The following is a 15,841-nucleotide window of genomic DNA, read 5'->3' as shown; positions in this document are numbered from 1 at the left end:
ATATTGTGATGTTATTATATTAAGATTCTGTAGACTTTACACTACAGAATCTTTTGCTGCAAAGGACAATTCAATATCTTTTATAATAACATCACAATATTTGTTTAAAGTTGAAAAAAATGTTTCTCTTTCAAAGCCATGTTCCTCAAAAACTGTGCGTATAGGAGAACAGACTCGGAATCAGCGCAAAAAACTCTATAAGAGGGACAGTGTAATTGTTAAACAAATGCCGTGTTCTCGAGGTGTATACTCCCTTTTAACTCTCACTGTATGAAACTAGAATTCTCGAACATCAAATTGTCTCTTCCTAAACAATTCCTTCTGCATTACACCTCAACTGCACGGCACGACCTGCATAATATCAATTCCACACGGGATCGCAAAAAAAAAAAAATAGTAGTAAAGTTTGTCTATTGACCCACGGACGATAAAATTTAATTAAGCTGTCCTTGATAAAACCCGTTCGCTGTTCTAGTCGGGTCGATGAATTTCGCGCGTGATCGTCGCACGGAAAATTGTGCCGGCAGCTGCAAGACTATTACATCGTCTGTAATGGAGTAGAAAGAAGGGGATAGCAGCCCCCGGAATCGTCGGATACCCAAGACAACGCCTGGCTTCCGGGGACCGATAATCGTTGGTGCATTAAAATCATTCGAACGGCCGTATCGGTGAATCCTGCCAATGCATTTAGTCTCTCGCAGCTGCATCCGCGCAGCGATACCGCCGTATTAAGCGTGGAAACGGGTCAGCACGCGGAAAAATCGCGGAGAAAACACTATCCCCCCACTCCCGCCCCCTCTCGAACACGGAGAATGCTTTTAAGATCGGAATGCGCCGTGGAAACCTGTCGAGGAAACAATGTGACTGGTCATGAGCGAGATGTGATTTCGTGACACGGGATTCCTGCGTCAGATCACTTGGTCGGAATTGATAGGGGGTGTCGATGGAACGAGTAATTGTTTGTTAACTCTCCGAAGAACGGCGTACAGTAATGTCTCGATATATGTCAAAAGTTTCGAACTGATGTGTCGCCTGCAGACACCGCTTGATTTGTTGCTGCTTGTGCCCAACGCCGGAAGGATAGCGAGTAAACGAAACAAAGTTTCGGTCAGACAACAGTAATAACGTGACGAAACTCTTTTTTTCCGATTGGTTTCTAATGAAATTTTCATCGTAATATTCGCGACGTTTTGCTGATTAAAACGATATCGAACACCTATACAATTCGGACAATATTTACTCGTTTAATTCACGGTTTAGTGGAACTTCGATTATCCGAATCGTGGATTTTGAATTCAGCGATTTTGTCGTAACTCCATGGAAAAAAGTCGGAGGATCTTCTATGTAGGCTCGTTTTGAAACTTGAAACTCTCTCTATCTCTTCTCTCTCTCTCTCTCTCTCTCTCTCTCTCTCTCTTCTACTTTTCACTCAATTAAATTGTAGTTTGTTGATGATATTTTCGCTACAGGAAGTTAACATTTTATTGGACTTTTTCCATTAAAACATTAGCTGAAAAATCGAAGAGGCTATTTATAAAAAAATCGTTAATGGACATTTTTAGGAATTTTTTATAATCAAACTGTAAAATGTAAAATCAGAAGATTTTCATGATAATTCCGATAGAGTTTCGAAGTATATGCTGCAACAATTTCCGGCTGGAGAAATGATTTTTTACGAAGGCACAACAGTTTGTCCAAAACCAAAGTTTCGAAGGATTTATCTACAAAATTTCTCCGTTTATAATAGATTTTCTATTTTTCGAGGTCGGTTCTCTCATATCGCAGAGAGTAGTATCAGATGGAAAGCTTTGAAATTCGTTTCAATATGTACAATTTGTCGCCGGCTGTATGCTATCGTTCCACACGAAGATCGATTTTGTTCTTATTCCACGATTCTATCCATTATGTGGAATTGCTGAACTTTACATTTGCTTCGAATTTTATTCCGTTCGATTTTCTCAGCTCTTGTAGAACTTCTGATAAGAATACAAAACTCCGAACGCGAGAAATATCTCGTGTGTGTTTGAGAACTTCGCTCGGATTCAACCTTTTCTCTCAACAATTCCTCAAAAACTTGTCGCCCCCGTTCTTTCCTCTCTCAATATTTCATTGGCAATTTGTTCTGTCGAAACAGAACATTTTACACTTTACAAATCCATGTAATTTCACATTTTCGTACATAAATTGTACATTGTATATTATATTCTATATTTTATTGTATATTATACATTGTATATTGTATTGTATATTATACATTGTATATTGTATTGTATATTATACATTGTATATTCTATTGTATATCATACATTGTACATTATATTCTATAATATATTATATTGTATATTATACATTATATATTATATTGAATATAATATTATATATTATACAAATGTATAATATAGTATAATATTATACATGTATATTGTGTTGCATATTATACAATGTATTTTGTATTGTATATTATACATTGTATATAATATTGTTTATTATACATTGTATATGATACAATGTATATTGTATTGTATAAATTATACATTGTATATTATATTGTATATTATACGTTGTATATTATATTGTATATTATACATTGCATATTATACATTGTATATTATAAATTGTATATTATACGTTGTATATTATACACTGTATATTGTACATTGTATGCCACGTCAAAAAGTGTGTTACTCCGCTGCCAAAAGTTAATTAATACATATCATAGGTTATCAAAAATGGACATATATGTATTTGTTGTTGTCGATCTGGCGGGTTAGCAGACACAAAATCGGTGAAGTTTACATCTGCCAACGACAGTTCCTCCCCAGATTCCATTCCATTCCGTTCTATTCGACTTTCTCGACTCAGTTTTCGCCCGTTTCCCGCCCCTTGTCAGAGCATAGAGCGAGGTAGCCGAAGGATACCACGTGAGAGCATGCCGAGCATTTCAATAAACGACAGGAAGAATAGCGCCGGCGGCATTCCTCTCCTGTATCGTTCAGAATGCGACCCCGGCTTAACCGATCACGTGGTTTCCGGGACGCTTTCTTTTCGATTTTCAACTGTTTCTGCAAACGTTTCATCTATAGAGCTAGCTGTTCACTATTACTCAACAACTAGTTCATGGTTAGTATTCGGAAAAACGACCCTAATAAAACTACCCTTATAGGGGTTATTTCTAGAGGTGAACAATATTTGGCGAAGTAAATATTTTAAAGACTATTTAATATCCTAGATTTCATTTGACTTGAAAGAAATAGTATTTAAAAAATGTATAATTTAAGAAATAAAATATTTTTATTCCAAGAATATGAATCATAAAATCAAATATCTTATTTGAATAATCTAGCATAAAATGAAATATTTTAATCATACTTTAAATATTGGATCATCCTATAAGTAAGGCTGCAACAATATTTTTAAATTCTTTTAACGATCTACAATTTGGTAGTTCACCAAAGTCTTCTCAGAAATGCAGAAAACTTGCAGTCCACTAATTAAAGTCCATGAAGTGAAAACCTTTTTTTTTCAATTTTCTCCGAATTGTATAAATTCGGTGTGAGAAAAAGGGATGATAGGAAGCTTGTGACAGTATTGGAAGTATTTCATTTTCTACCTTGTAACTAATGGTTTCAGTAGAATTGCTGATTTGAGACAGGATATATCCAAGAGCAAGAAGAAATTGTTGTATCTCTTCGAACAATTTATTTTTCGAACTGGACATTGCTCTGTATATTCTTCGAACTATTATTTTACTTGTCGCGAAAATTTGTCGAATTTCCATTCAGTCGTCTGATTATAATAAATTTCTAGGGACGCATATTTCTCGAGTGACCGTACACAAATTGACTATAGCTTGCCCCGTTGTTCCCATTTCCGGTCAGGTAGCAGAGTGCGACATTTTTTAAGAAGAAAAGAATTTTTGCATAAGACTCTCCTTGTGCGATACGTCCAGTGAATTCGTATAAATACGGGAATATGTATATCGCATTCCTTCATTCCTTGTTTAGCGCTGCTTGGGTGCCTATGTGTTCGATGGAATGTTTAATATTACACATATCGCACGTGAGTGGAATAAGTTCGCTTCGGCGATGAATAGACTGTGATATTTTGCGCATTTGTAGTATGTAACAAATTTTACGCTCTTCAATAGAGATGTAGAATGCAAGAGTCGATAAGATTGAGGTCCATTTTATTCGCTACTTCTTCCACAGAGTCTGCTTCTTTATTTCCGTTCATGCTATTTCATTGAGTCTAGGTTTGAAATTTCTATACAGAGTGTCCCAAGAATGTTATACATCCTTGCAAGGGGAGATTCCTCAGGTGATTTGAAGTAATCTTTTCCTTTGCCAAAATGTTCTCCGCGGCTTTGTTAACGAGTTATTAAGGAAAAAAAGCCAACCAATCAGGGCGCGGCTAGCAGACGGATTTCGGATCACCGACAGGTCCCGTTGAGCGCGGCAGCGGCATTGGCCGAGCCGGAATCCGCCCACTATTACCCCGCCCTAATTGATACGTGTTTTTCGTTAATAATTCCTGAATAATGGCGCGGAGAACATTTCCGTAAAGAAGAAAGTTACTTCAAATGACCTTAGGAATCATCCCTATTAAGGAAGTACAATATTTTTGGGACGCTCTGTATTTCTAGTCACTTACAGCAGGGAGTTCCAACTTATTCCCCTCCGAGAACTGTGAGGTCCTCACCATCGAACCTTTTTCCACTACTACATACGTACAGCCGTAGAGTTAGTGATTTGGGCGCCATAGTCAATGAATGCTCATAAGGGGGGCGTAGAGGGAAATGGAAGGAACACAATTTTTAACTTTGGGACTTTGGACTAGTTAGGAGGTAAACATACTAAAAAGTCCCTAATCCTAGTAGGTGAGCGGGCTAAAGGGGGGCACGTAGAAGTCACCTTTTTCGGTTTCCCGCTTATATCTTGGAAACTATGTGTCCTAGCGATACATAATACTATTCCATACAAAAGTAAAGCTGACAAAATGTGCTATAAGATTGATTGCATTCACAGTTTTCGCTATCTCGCATAGTTCCCGAGATATCTGCGCTCAAAGTTCACGAATTGTGAAAAAGAAATTTTTGCCTTACTTGACTAGCTTCAGCACAATTAGTGAACTTTGAGCGCGGATATCTCGGAAACTATGCGAGATAGCGAAAAAACTGAGTCCAAACAATCTTGTGGCACATTTTGTCAGCTTTAGTTTTGTATGTAATGGTCTTATCGCTAGGGCGCATAGTTTCCGAGATATCCGCGCTCAAAGTTGACTAATTGTGAAAAAGAAATTTTTGCCTCACGTTTTTTGCCTTACTTGACTAGCTAACTCTTCAGCACAATTAGTGAACTTTGAGCAAGGATATCTCGGAAACTATGCGAAACAGCGAAAAACTGAATGCAGTCAATCTTATGGCACATTTTGTCAGCTTTAATTTTGTATAGAATGGTCTTATCGCTAGGACGCATAATTTCCGAGATATAAGCGGAAAACCGAAAAGGGGGACCTTCTACGTGCATTTGAAGTTGAAATTGAAAAATTGATATTGACAATAAAAAGTTGAAGTTGAAAGTGAAGTTGAAATTGAAGTTGAAAATGAATTTTTAAATTGAAGATAAAATCGAAAAATTAAGGTTTAAATTAGAAAATTGAAGCTGAACTTGAAAAATTGAAGTTGAAATTGCTAGCAGTACTGGCATTGGTGGCGCAGAAGAAAAAAGGGCCGAAGTTGGACGGTTACAATGTATGCGTGTGCGTCGCGTCGTGCGTCACGCGGCTCTCGTGGTGGGAGCTTTCCACTACTATACGTATACCGAAGAAGTCTAAGAGTGGGGGAAGAACTTAAGCGGGGAAGGTGCCTCGAATAGCTCCGGAGCTACAAGTTGGAACTGCCCGACTTACAGTATAATTTTAAAAATATTAAATATTTAGAGGAATTTTGTATAATCAAAATGTTAAGAAAAATTAGCAGAATTTTTGTCATATCTAGATTATGTATTAAAGAATATTCACAAAATTTTTTAACTTAAGATATGTACTTCTGAAATAAATATGATAATTTTTATGATTTCTCCTGGATATGTGTGTATTATCCTGAGATGGATCTTAAAATCGTGTCGGCAGCGATAAATAAAATTATGTTAATATTTAGATAAATTACTCGCCAAGTTCTGCCCCGTGGAGACGCGTCACAATCTGTAAAAGAGAATTCAATCATTTGAAATTTATAAACAATTAAAAATTTTCAATGTTGTTATTGTATTAATCAATATTCCAATAAATTAAGAATCGAGTGTAGCTATTACATCAATATTCGTAAATTTGAAATTACAATCAATTACTACGTTAATATAATATTAATTTTAAAATTGAAATGGACGTAGTACGTACACATACTAATATGTATAATACATATTAATTTAATATTAATGAAACTAGATATAATATAATATTCATCACTGTACAGATCCATGTATCTATTATGATACAACAATACAATTCAATAAAAATCTAAAATGAATGTTTAATTTGATCGTATACATATGTTTCCCACTGTCTATCGATTCGAGTGAACGGCAGCCATATGTTGGAGCTTAGAATCTTCAAATGCAAATGAGAAACGTCACAGTTGGAGGATAGAATTTTAATGCAATATATTATTTACGAAATGTCGCAGGTTGCTAGAATCTGAAAACCGTCGTCACATATTCAACAATTTATAAAGAAAAATACAGACACGAACACCAACCTCGTAGAACTATGCATCATCGTGTACGGCAGAATCTCCACGATCATTCTCCACAAAAAACATTTGCCGAACTTTTACAACAAACCTGCAAAAACGTCTCAAAATCTTCGCTTAATTAACCAAAATATCCGAAAACATTGCTTTCAATCTCCACATAAACGATCAATGATCTATGCGTTGAACGCACCAGATTATGCAGGCCCCGGTTGACCAGCTATATTCAGTTAAAAACAATTAGCGAGGCCGCGATTGGCAGACGTTCGCATCGCGTGTATACGCAAAGAGACCCATTAAACGAGCATTTGCCGCGCAAATAACAGCTGATGCGCCGATACACTCATTGCACTCGTTTTTCTCCTGTCTCCTCCCACTGGCCCCGCCCCAACCCCGCGAATTTCAGATCGTGCTTTAATATCGGCAGCCGCTTAATCCGCAATGACGGTTTTTCTGGGATTTCGCCACTTTATTACAAAAAAGCTTCACTCCGCTGGACGGCAGATGTCACGTATGCCTTTTTTGCCGGCCTCCCGAGCCCCCTCCCGCCGCACGGACTACCCCCACCCCGCGACTTCCCCCGCCCACCAACGCCCACACACGCAACTACCGCGAGCCGTTCGTTTCAGATTTTCTTTGAAAAGCGCTCGTCGGAGGCGCCCAGGTGCTCGTCAAACTCGCACAAAGCTTGACGCATCCTTTTTCAGAAAACAAAACATCCCCTTTTCAAAATATTTCCCGATTTTGTTCACTACTTTTGGAACTTTCTACTTTACTTTTAAAAATGAAAAATTCTAGCTTATTTAGGAGATGTAAATATTCAGCTATCATTTGATATTTCGAAGTACGAAAACAAAACGTCCCCTTTTCAAAATATTTCCCGGTTTTGTTCACTACTTTTGGAACTTTCTACTTGAATTTTGAAAATGAAAAATTCTAGCTTATTTAGGAGATGTAATAGTTCAGCTATCATTTGATATTTCGAAGTACGAAAACAAAACGTCCCCTTTTCAAAATATTTCCCGGTTTTGTTCACTACTTTTGGAGCTTTCTACTTTACTTTTAAAAATGAAAAATTCTAGCTTACTTAGAAGATGTAAATTGTTGAGCTATCATTTGGTATTTCGAAGTACGAAAACAAAACATCCCCTTTTCGAAATATTTCCCGATTTTGTCCACTACTTTTGGAACTTTCTACTTTAATGTAGGAGATGTAAATTGTTGAGCTATCATTTGATATTTGGAAATACACGTCCATCTGCTCATAAGGGTTAAAACAATGAAATAAAAAGCCACGAAATGCAATCGACGCACAACTGAGAATTCCACGAGAATCATTGCCGAAGCCATTCGCCTAATCGCGTCGTAAAGCGGCACTGTTGGCACCCTTCACCCGAAACATTAAAGCCACGCGTTTCTTAGGGGATCGAGTGAAAAAGCGGTGCAACAATGCGGTCAACGAGGGGGAAAGGCGGCTCTGAAATATAGCGAGGCGTACCATGCATTATATCTCGCGATTATCAACAGGTCTCTTACGTTTAAGCATTCATTGGCAAGCATCCAGCGCTCTGGGATCGGAAAGGAGTGGCTCTCACCCTCAACCCCCTTATCAGGGATTTTCTTTCGCGCGAAAGTAGCCATGAATTGAAGCCAAGATAAAATGAATGCAATTCTTCACTGTGATATCCATTCTTTCTGTTTAACCATTTCTCTATGACGATACAGACGTGGCTGAAGATTGCCATAACGCTTTTTAGATACAGCGTTCATAATCACTGCACTCTGGACCTTTGTGTGTAAAATAAAAATTCTCTTTCTCCCACTGCAATAAGCTGCAGGAAAATAAATATTTTTTAACAATAAAATGACATTTTCTTTCGTTACTCTCTCTCTCTCTCTCTCTCTCTCTCTCTCTCTCTCTCTCTCTCTCTGTCACAAATGCATAAAATTCGCAGTCTAATGTTAACTGTTACATAAGTAACTGCAATACTCCATAATTACGTTAAATAAAACTGAAGAGAAATTAAATTGAAATCGAAAATAAGATATTAAATAGAAATGTTTCTTAATGCTATATTCGAAGTTATTATTCAATAAAAATTATGACCTTACGCAATTATATCAGATAAAAATTAAACTAGAATTAAAAATTGTTAATAAATGTTAAATGCTACTAATTATGAAGCAATTTTGTTAATTATCAAACAAAATCAACGTTTCGATCCTAGTTTGGATCCTTTTCAAGATTTATTTGAATCGCGTCTGTAAAGTAAATATGTTCTAATAATTAAAAACTATTAAATTATTGAATATAAGGAATATTGTTCATAAAATCTCACTCACTTGCTTTGGGGAAAATAAATTTATAATAATTGTGTGGCACGCGTGTGTTACGTGCGTCGGACATACTGGTTGTCGAGTAAGACACTGATGTAAGAACGTATTGAAAACGACCTAGGTTATATGTATCTATCGATATAAGGCGGTAAAGAAAAGTCATAGTATGTTCTTAAATCCACTCTTACGAATATATCTTGATGGTAAATCGTTATTAACGTTCAACTTTGATTGGAATCAGTTTTATACAGTCAATTGTATGTGAGAAACAGCTAGTTCAAAATTTTTAGATAATGACAAAAGTAAGGTTTATTGGAAAATTCATCATAGAACATTACTGGTTTAGTAATGTTGCGTAATATTCATGTATCTTAGGTGTCTCATACCTAAGATTTACGCTGCGATGTTTAATCATATGAATAGTTTCCAATAGTAGCCTTTGATGTAAATTTTCTTCTTTGTCAATAATTTTGGCGATCTCAAAATCAAATCTATGATCCATTTCAAGTGAATGTTTCGTCAATGCATTATGTTGTAGTGGAGGTACGAAAATATTATGCTTATGTTCTGTGATACCGGTTTTCAAGTTTCTGGACGTTTGTCCAATATATACTTGACTACATTCTAAGCAAGGTATTGAGTATACAGTATTGCAACTTTCTAAACGTGGTAGCTTGTCTTTGCAGGTGGAAACAAGGTTTTAAGATAATATGGTATCCTGAAAATTGTATGAATTCCTACTCTTCGAAAGATCCGTTTTATGTCATTTGAGATGTTCTCAACATAAGGTATAACAACGGTATTTTTCCAATTGATTGGACCAGTTCTTTTAAATCTATCTTCCTTTCGTTTTTCGACCAAAAGAGAATGATATAATTAAAAAATACGTTCCTTGACGATGAATGACGTAAAAAATTGTATTGGTATTAAATGTATGTATATTGAACAGAAATCGAAAATTAAATATTAAATCTAAAATGAACTGAGATTGAAAATTAAATATTCAGTCTAAACTGAACAGAAATTCAAAATTGAATGAATATTAAATACTTCATATAACATAAGGATTCAATTAGAATTGAAAAGGATGTATTAAATAACAACGTTTTTCATTAACAAAATTATATTTTTGGTGAAAGTAAGAGTTTCGTAGGAATTTTGGTCCTCCAACCATGACCGCGAGTGAAGCAATGTCGTAAATTTTGATTTCTACTGTAACTGCGAGTGAAATACTGTTTTAAACCGAAATTTAACGAGCCGGTCTCATCATTGTACACTTTGCCTTGGAAATGCGTTGTTAAGTTGGAATATCTCTCGGATGTAACATAAGTATTGTAAAAATTAATTTTCTATGTGGACGCAAAAATTTTTTCATTTCATTGTTGCACTGTAACTCAATTATATCAAAGATATCAAATATACAGGGTGTCCCAAAATTTCTTCAACAGCCGGAAATGGGAGGTACCTGAGATCATTTGAAGCAACATTTTCCTTTGCAAAAATGTTATCCGCGCCTTTGTTTAGGATTTATTAACGAAAAACACGGACCAATCAGAGCGCGACTTAGACGCGAGTTGGCACAGTCGGCCCGGCGCGCCAACTGTCTATTGGCCGATTGGCGTGTATCACAACTAGAACTGCTATTGTATTTGATTAATTTTATCATTTTCGTGGTCGGTGGACATTTAGATATCAATTGAAATAATATGAAAATTAGAAAGTTGATTTTTTCGCAAAATGTCGCGTACTTCTTCAATCAAGCCCACTGTGTGACGGACCGCATGCGGCCCGCGGTCCGCTTGTTGGCCAGGTCTGGTCTAGTTATAAAGTATACCACATTGTACGTAATTATTATTATACTTTTTTATAGAAATATATTTTGAGTTGTGTCACCTATTTCCTAAACTAAAGATTTTGTTCCAACGAAGACTTGCGATTATTTTTCAAATAGTATCGCCAGCGTCCCGTTACAAATCACCGTGAAGGTTGTTGTGCAAATATTTTTGCGAGCGACTGTAGTTGGCCAGGGGGTAGGTCGTACTGTCAGGGTCGATTAGAAAGAGGGAAAGTGCTGCAAGGGCAAAGGGGATGGGGATGAGAGGTGGAGGGGGTTAGAAGTGAGAGAGAATTAATTTAATTCGGGGTGCCATAAAACGTAGAAGCAGGGAGGATCATCAACAGGTTCTACGAGTCAGCCGGAAGTCATTGGCAGTTCTCCAAAGGAGAGAGTTCACGAGGGACGGCCGCCCGGGTCCACAGGTGCTCGCAACGAGCACAGTGGCTCGGGAAAGAGCGCTACATATATGTCGCGACTGAATGAATTGGCAAACGGTGCCACGAACAAAAGAAGTCCACGGCATCCGTACTTACAAAGTCCTTGCGTTCACTTAGGAGACCCCCGCCACGCCGTAGAGACCGTTTAAAAGAATTTTCTTTGCCGCCGCACGTCCACGCAATCTCTTATTCCCTCTATCTTGTCGTACATGAGCTTTGAACACGTTAAATATATACAACAGAAGCTCGATCATTCTTTTCGCTATGTACAGAGAGTGATCAATTATGCATTTATAGCAACAATGGGTGGGTAGAATTTCAAAGAATAAGAAAATTACAATAAAATTGTATTGTAGTCACAATTGAAGAAAATTGTACCAAGACAATTAAATAAGTCAATTAAATAAAATTTTACCCATGTCAATTAGATAAAATTGTATCCAAAGTAGATTGAAGAAAATAGATTCTGACAATGAGTCAATTGAATAAAATTGATCCTGAGCCACTTGAATAAAATGATATCCAAGTCAATTGAAGAAAACTGTATCAAAATTGATAGAAGAAAATTGATTCTGCACAAGAAGTCAATTAAATAAAATTGTACCCAAATCAATTAAATAAAATGGTATCCAAGTCAATTGAAGAAAACAGTATCAAAGTCGATCGAAGAAAATAGATTCTGACAATGAGTCAATTGGATAAAACTGATTCTGAGCTAAATGAATGAAATGGTATCCAAGTCGATTGAAGAAAATTGATTCTGCACAACTAGTCAATTAAATAAAATTGATTCTGCACAACTAGTCAATTAAATAAAATTGTACCCAAGTCAATTAAATAAAATAATACCCAAGTCGATTGAAGAAAATTGATTCTGCACAACTAGTCAATTAAATAAAATTGATTCTGCACAACTAGTCAATTAAATAAAATGGTACCCAAGTCGATTGAAGAAAATTGATTCTGACAATGAGTCAATTGGATAAAATTGAATCTGAGTCAATTGAGTAAAATTGTACCCAACTCAATTGAACAAAATGTTATCTGAATAAATCAAGTGAGATTGTTAAATTTTTACCAAATTCATATCTAATCGTCAATTAATCCTCTAAATAAATGGAATAAAACTGTATTACTCAATAAGTCTTTATTAAGTAATTTAGATATTTAAATAGTATCAGTTAGATTGATTAAAACCATGATATATACTAAATAAACGGTTAAGGTTTTAACTAATAATTGTACATTCATGGGAAACATTGTGGATGGACATTTCGTGTAACAGACAGACGTTAAAACAGTCCACGGCTAACGCTAGTTACCCGACAAGCAATTCGTATCAGACTATGATAACGTGGCGGTTCTTCAACAGGTACCCGACTCTATTACACGGCGATTTATTATGTAAAACCGTATCGCTCCGAAACTTCCGCCAAAAAGTGGAGGCTCCTCGAAAGGCGACGTCTCCGAAAGTTAATAACCCGTGACTCCATAGACTCCGCAACCCCGTTAATTACCGTTCTCGAAGCATTTTTGAAACGACACGTTCACATCGCTTGACATACCTTTTATATCAAACAACCCCCTCACTATTCATTAAGTTACTTGAATTTCGCTGAAATTCAATTTTCCATAGCAGAATACTGTCGGCGCTGTAGCTTTCACAAATTAACATCACTTAATATTTTGATAATTCCTGACGCTTTCATTAGTATTTTTGGTACGATGTATTTAAATTTTCAGACATCTGAAGTTTTCGTTATTTCAAATTTCCCAATATTCAATATGCGATAAACTATCAATATTTGTAGATTAAAGTTAAATTGTGTTTGAAATTTTGAATGTTTTAACCACAATTAAAAATATCTGAAATTGTTGTAAAGCCGTGTTGAAATGCAAACGTTGTCTCAACAAACTATTTTACTAACTAACTATTATTGTGAAATAAAATAGCTGTGCATAAAAAAAGTGATAGTCGACGATTTCTCAGCAAATAGTTACAAATAGTTTTCAGCGAATTCTGATAGCTGCCTTACAACATAACAATTAGTGTAAACATTAATAACCTAGAAATAAATTAATGAACGATTACCCTTAAATAAATTTCAATAAATTGTTAATTAATCTCTTACAGTTTCAATACATTGTGTTGCAACAGAAAATTCTACAAAAATCAAACACTACCAACCTAAAATCTCTTGAAAAATATTTTTATCAATCTAATTCACAAATCAAGAATTTTTAGTAGGCCACCTAGCGTCATCTTCTTTCAAGATTCAATCAAACGTAATGTGTAATACTTGCAACCGACCCCCCACTCCCCATTAAAAATGAACTAACCAGAATCTCAATAAATTACTCCAGCTAACGATAAAACAAAGTATAGTAACATGACAATATCTGACTCACTTTCGATCCGCAAACTGAAAACAATACACCCAAAATGATTCTCTCTGTACTCAGATGTGATTATCCAACCTGATCAAACAAAACACAATCAGACTCTTCTCAGGCCAACCACAGTAATCAAATCCCTCATCAAAGCTTTGAATAGTTAAATTGTCCAAAACAAACCAATCGACCAGCTCCAACATAATAATCAAACCAGCCAAGTTCCAGGTAGCTAAACTGTTCAATGCACAACTGGCAGACGCTTTATCTGGTTTCTAGTTATCTGAAGTCTCCTAATGAAATCCAGAACACAGTTGATCCATCTCCAACATAGTGATGGAACCACATAACTCGGATCCAAGCTTGCCAAAGTATCCAATCCCAACTCCACAAATAATCCAATTAAACTCCCCTCAACCATCAAAGTGATCAGACCCCCTATCCAGTGATCAAACAGCCCGGAACCCGTCTGAACCCCGAAAAACCCCAAACAAACCTGTAATCTCCGCAGTCTCTGTCCCGATCACGTGAACCATCAGCCCGAGCCCTCGTTCTCCATGCACAGCTGCGACTCTTCTCTCTCCAACAAACCACACCGTGTCACAATCCCAGCACACAGTATCACACCGTCGATCCTCGCATCGTCAGCGCAGTGCCTTCTCTATCCTCATCAACAGGTATTCCGAAAACTGTTCCTCGAGATCGTCCGCCCGCAAAAGTCCTCCGAAAATCCACTCGCCGGAATGGGAAAAAACTCAATCCATGAAATACAACGGATACATCCGAACGAATCTTCTACTCTCTCTTTCTCTCTCTCTCTCTCTCTCTCTCTCTCTCTCTCTCTCAGCCGATTAGGATCCGTCTCCGGGATACCGAGAGCGGGAGCTTTGAAAGCATAGCACTGTTCGAGAGAGCGGGACCTCTCTCCTCTAAGCAGCTCTCGGCACGCACGCGGTTTCACTCGTGGGGGTGTCGCGGCGCGACTGTAGCACAATCGCTGTCCTCTCACGCTCTCACGGCGCTCCCCCTCCCCCGCCCGCCCCAGTGCCACCCACCCACCGCCCACCGTCCCCTCCCACTGCTCGGCGTCCCTCCCACCGCTCGCCACCCCTCCCTTTTGTCCGTGATCGCGGCGTCTCGCTCTGCCACGCGTCCCATGATGCGAGCCGTCTCGCTCCTTCCAGTGGGTGGGGCGTCAGGCGGTGGGAGGGGGAACGCCAGAGGAGGGGCGGGGAGCTAGAGGGGGACCAGTGGGTGGCACCCCACACCCCAGAAACCCGGAAAGTCGTCTCTATCTCGTGCTTTCTATGTCATTTCTCCGTCTCCCTTTCGTTCTGTAACCATGGAGCGGTGGATGCACCCCTTCCACCGACACCATAGCAGCCTGCAAGCCACTCCTGCAGCTACGGCGTGTCTTTTCGCAAAAGCCCCACTCACGACTCTTACGTGATAGCCGAGGCGGCTGGCTGACGGGATGCCTGGCTGACTGACTGAGGAAAGAGAGCGAGAGAGAGCGGCGCGCAGCACCGTCTAATCGGCCCGCGCAGCGCGTTTCGTTGTGAGCCTAGAAAGAGAAAGAGAGTCTGCCGAGGCAGATTGTGGGTTAAGGGAGATGTGCGGGATGGTTAGCGTGGTTTTTCTCGGTAGTATTTTGAAGAGGGTTTTTTCGGAAGTGTTGGCGATGTTCGGAGGGTCGTAAGATTTAGGGGAATTGTAGGAGGGGGGAGCTACTTGGGCGCGTTCTGCAGAAGGAACCTTCTTGTTCTGCTGACCAAAGGTGGTTTTGTAAGTATTCATAAAACCAGAGCTCCCTCCGTTTCTTATGATTTTTTAATATATTGTCAAGGTCGTTTTTCTCAGCTGTAATGTGAAGGTTTTAATCAGCGGTGACTGTTTGTTAACATATTACCGGCCGACGATTATTGCATTATTTTGAAAAATCTATGGTACATGGCAAAAAACTTTTTTAATGGAGCCTTCAGTAGCAACAGCAATTTTCATTCTGAACTAACAAGTCACCCTCAATAACATCATCTAATAGTTTCATTTGAGATTGCAATGTAAAAGAAAATTTCTATGCTTTCTTTTAGT

At 37.8% G+C, this 15,841-nt stretch overlaps 2 protein-coding genes across 7 annotated transcripts in view; one reads left to right on the top strand and one right to left on the bottom strand.

Moving 5' to 3' along the window:
• The window catches only part of Dip-lambda (Dpr-interacting protein lambda), a 233,757-nt gene extending 219,011 nt beyond the window's left edge, over positions 1-14,746 (bottom strand). Inside the window, exons 1-2 of one of the 2 annotated variants that reach the window (XM_076442160.1) lie at positions 14,247-14,746; positions 6,171-6,201 (exon numbers count right to left, since the gene is read on the bottom strand). Coding sequence is in view for 1 of the 2 variants with exons in the window: in XM_076442159.1 (XP_076298274.1) it covers positions 14,247-14,286 (40 nt within the window). In the remaining variant the exon portion in view is untranslated. The remainder of the gene's footprint in view (positions 1-6,170; positions 6,202-14,246) is intronic. The other variant, XM_076442159.1, reaches the window with a different exon arrangement.
• The window catches only part of LOC143217646 (uncharacterized), a 170,892-nt gene that overhangs the window by 63,376 nt on the left and 91,675 nt on the right, over positions 1-15,841 (top strand). The gene's annotated exons all lie outside the window — the stretch shown is intronic.

Source organism: Lasioglossum baleicum, chromosome 17 (genome assembly GCF_051020765.1).
Source record: "Lasioglossum baleicum chromosome 17, iyLasBale1, whole genome shotgun sequence".
Taxonomy (NCBI): Eukaryota; Metazoa; Arthropoda; class Insecta; order Hymenoptera; family Halictidae; genus Lasioglossum; species Lasioglossum baleicum.
The sequence above is the reverse complement of the archived record's forward strand: the minus strand, read 5'-3'. Positions and strand labels throughout refer to the sequence as shown.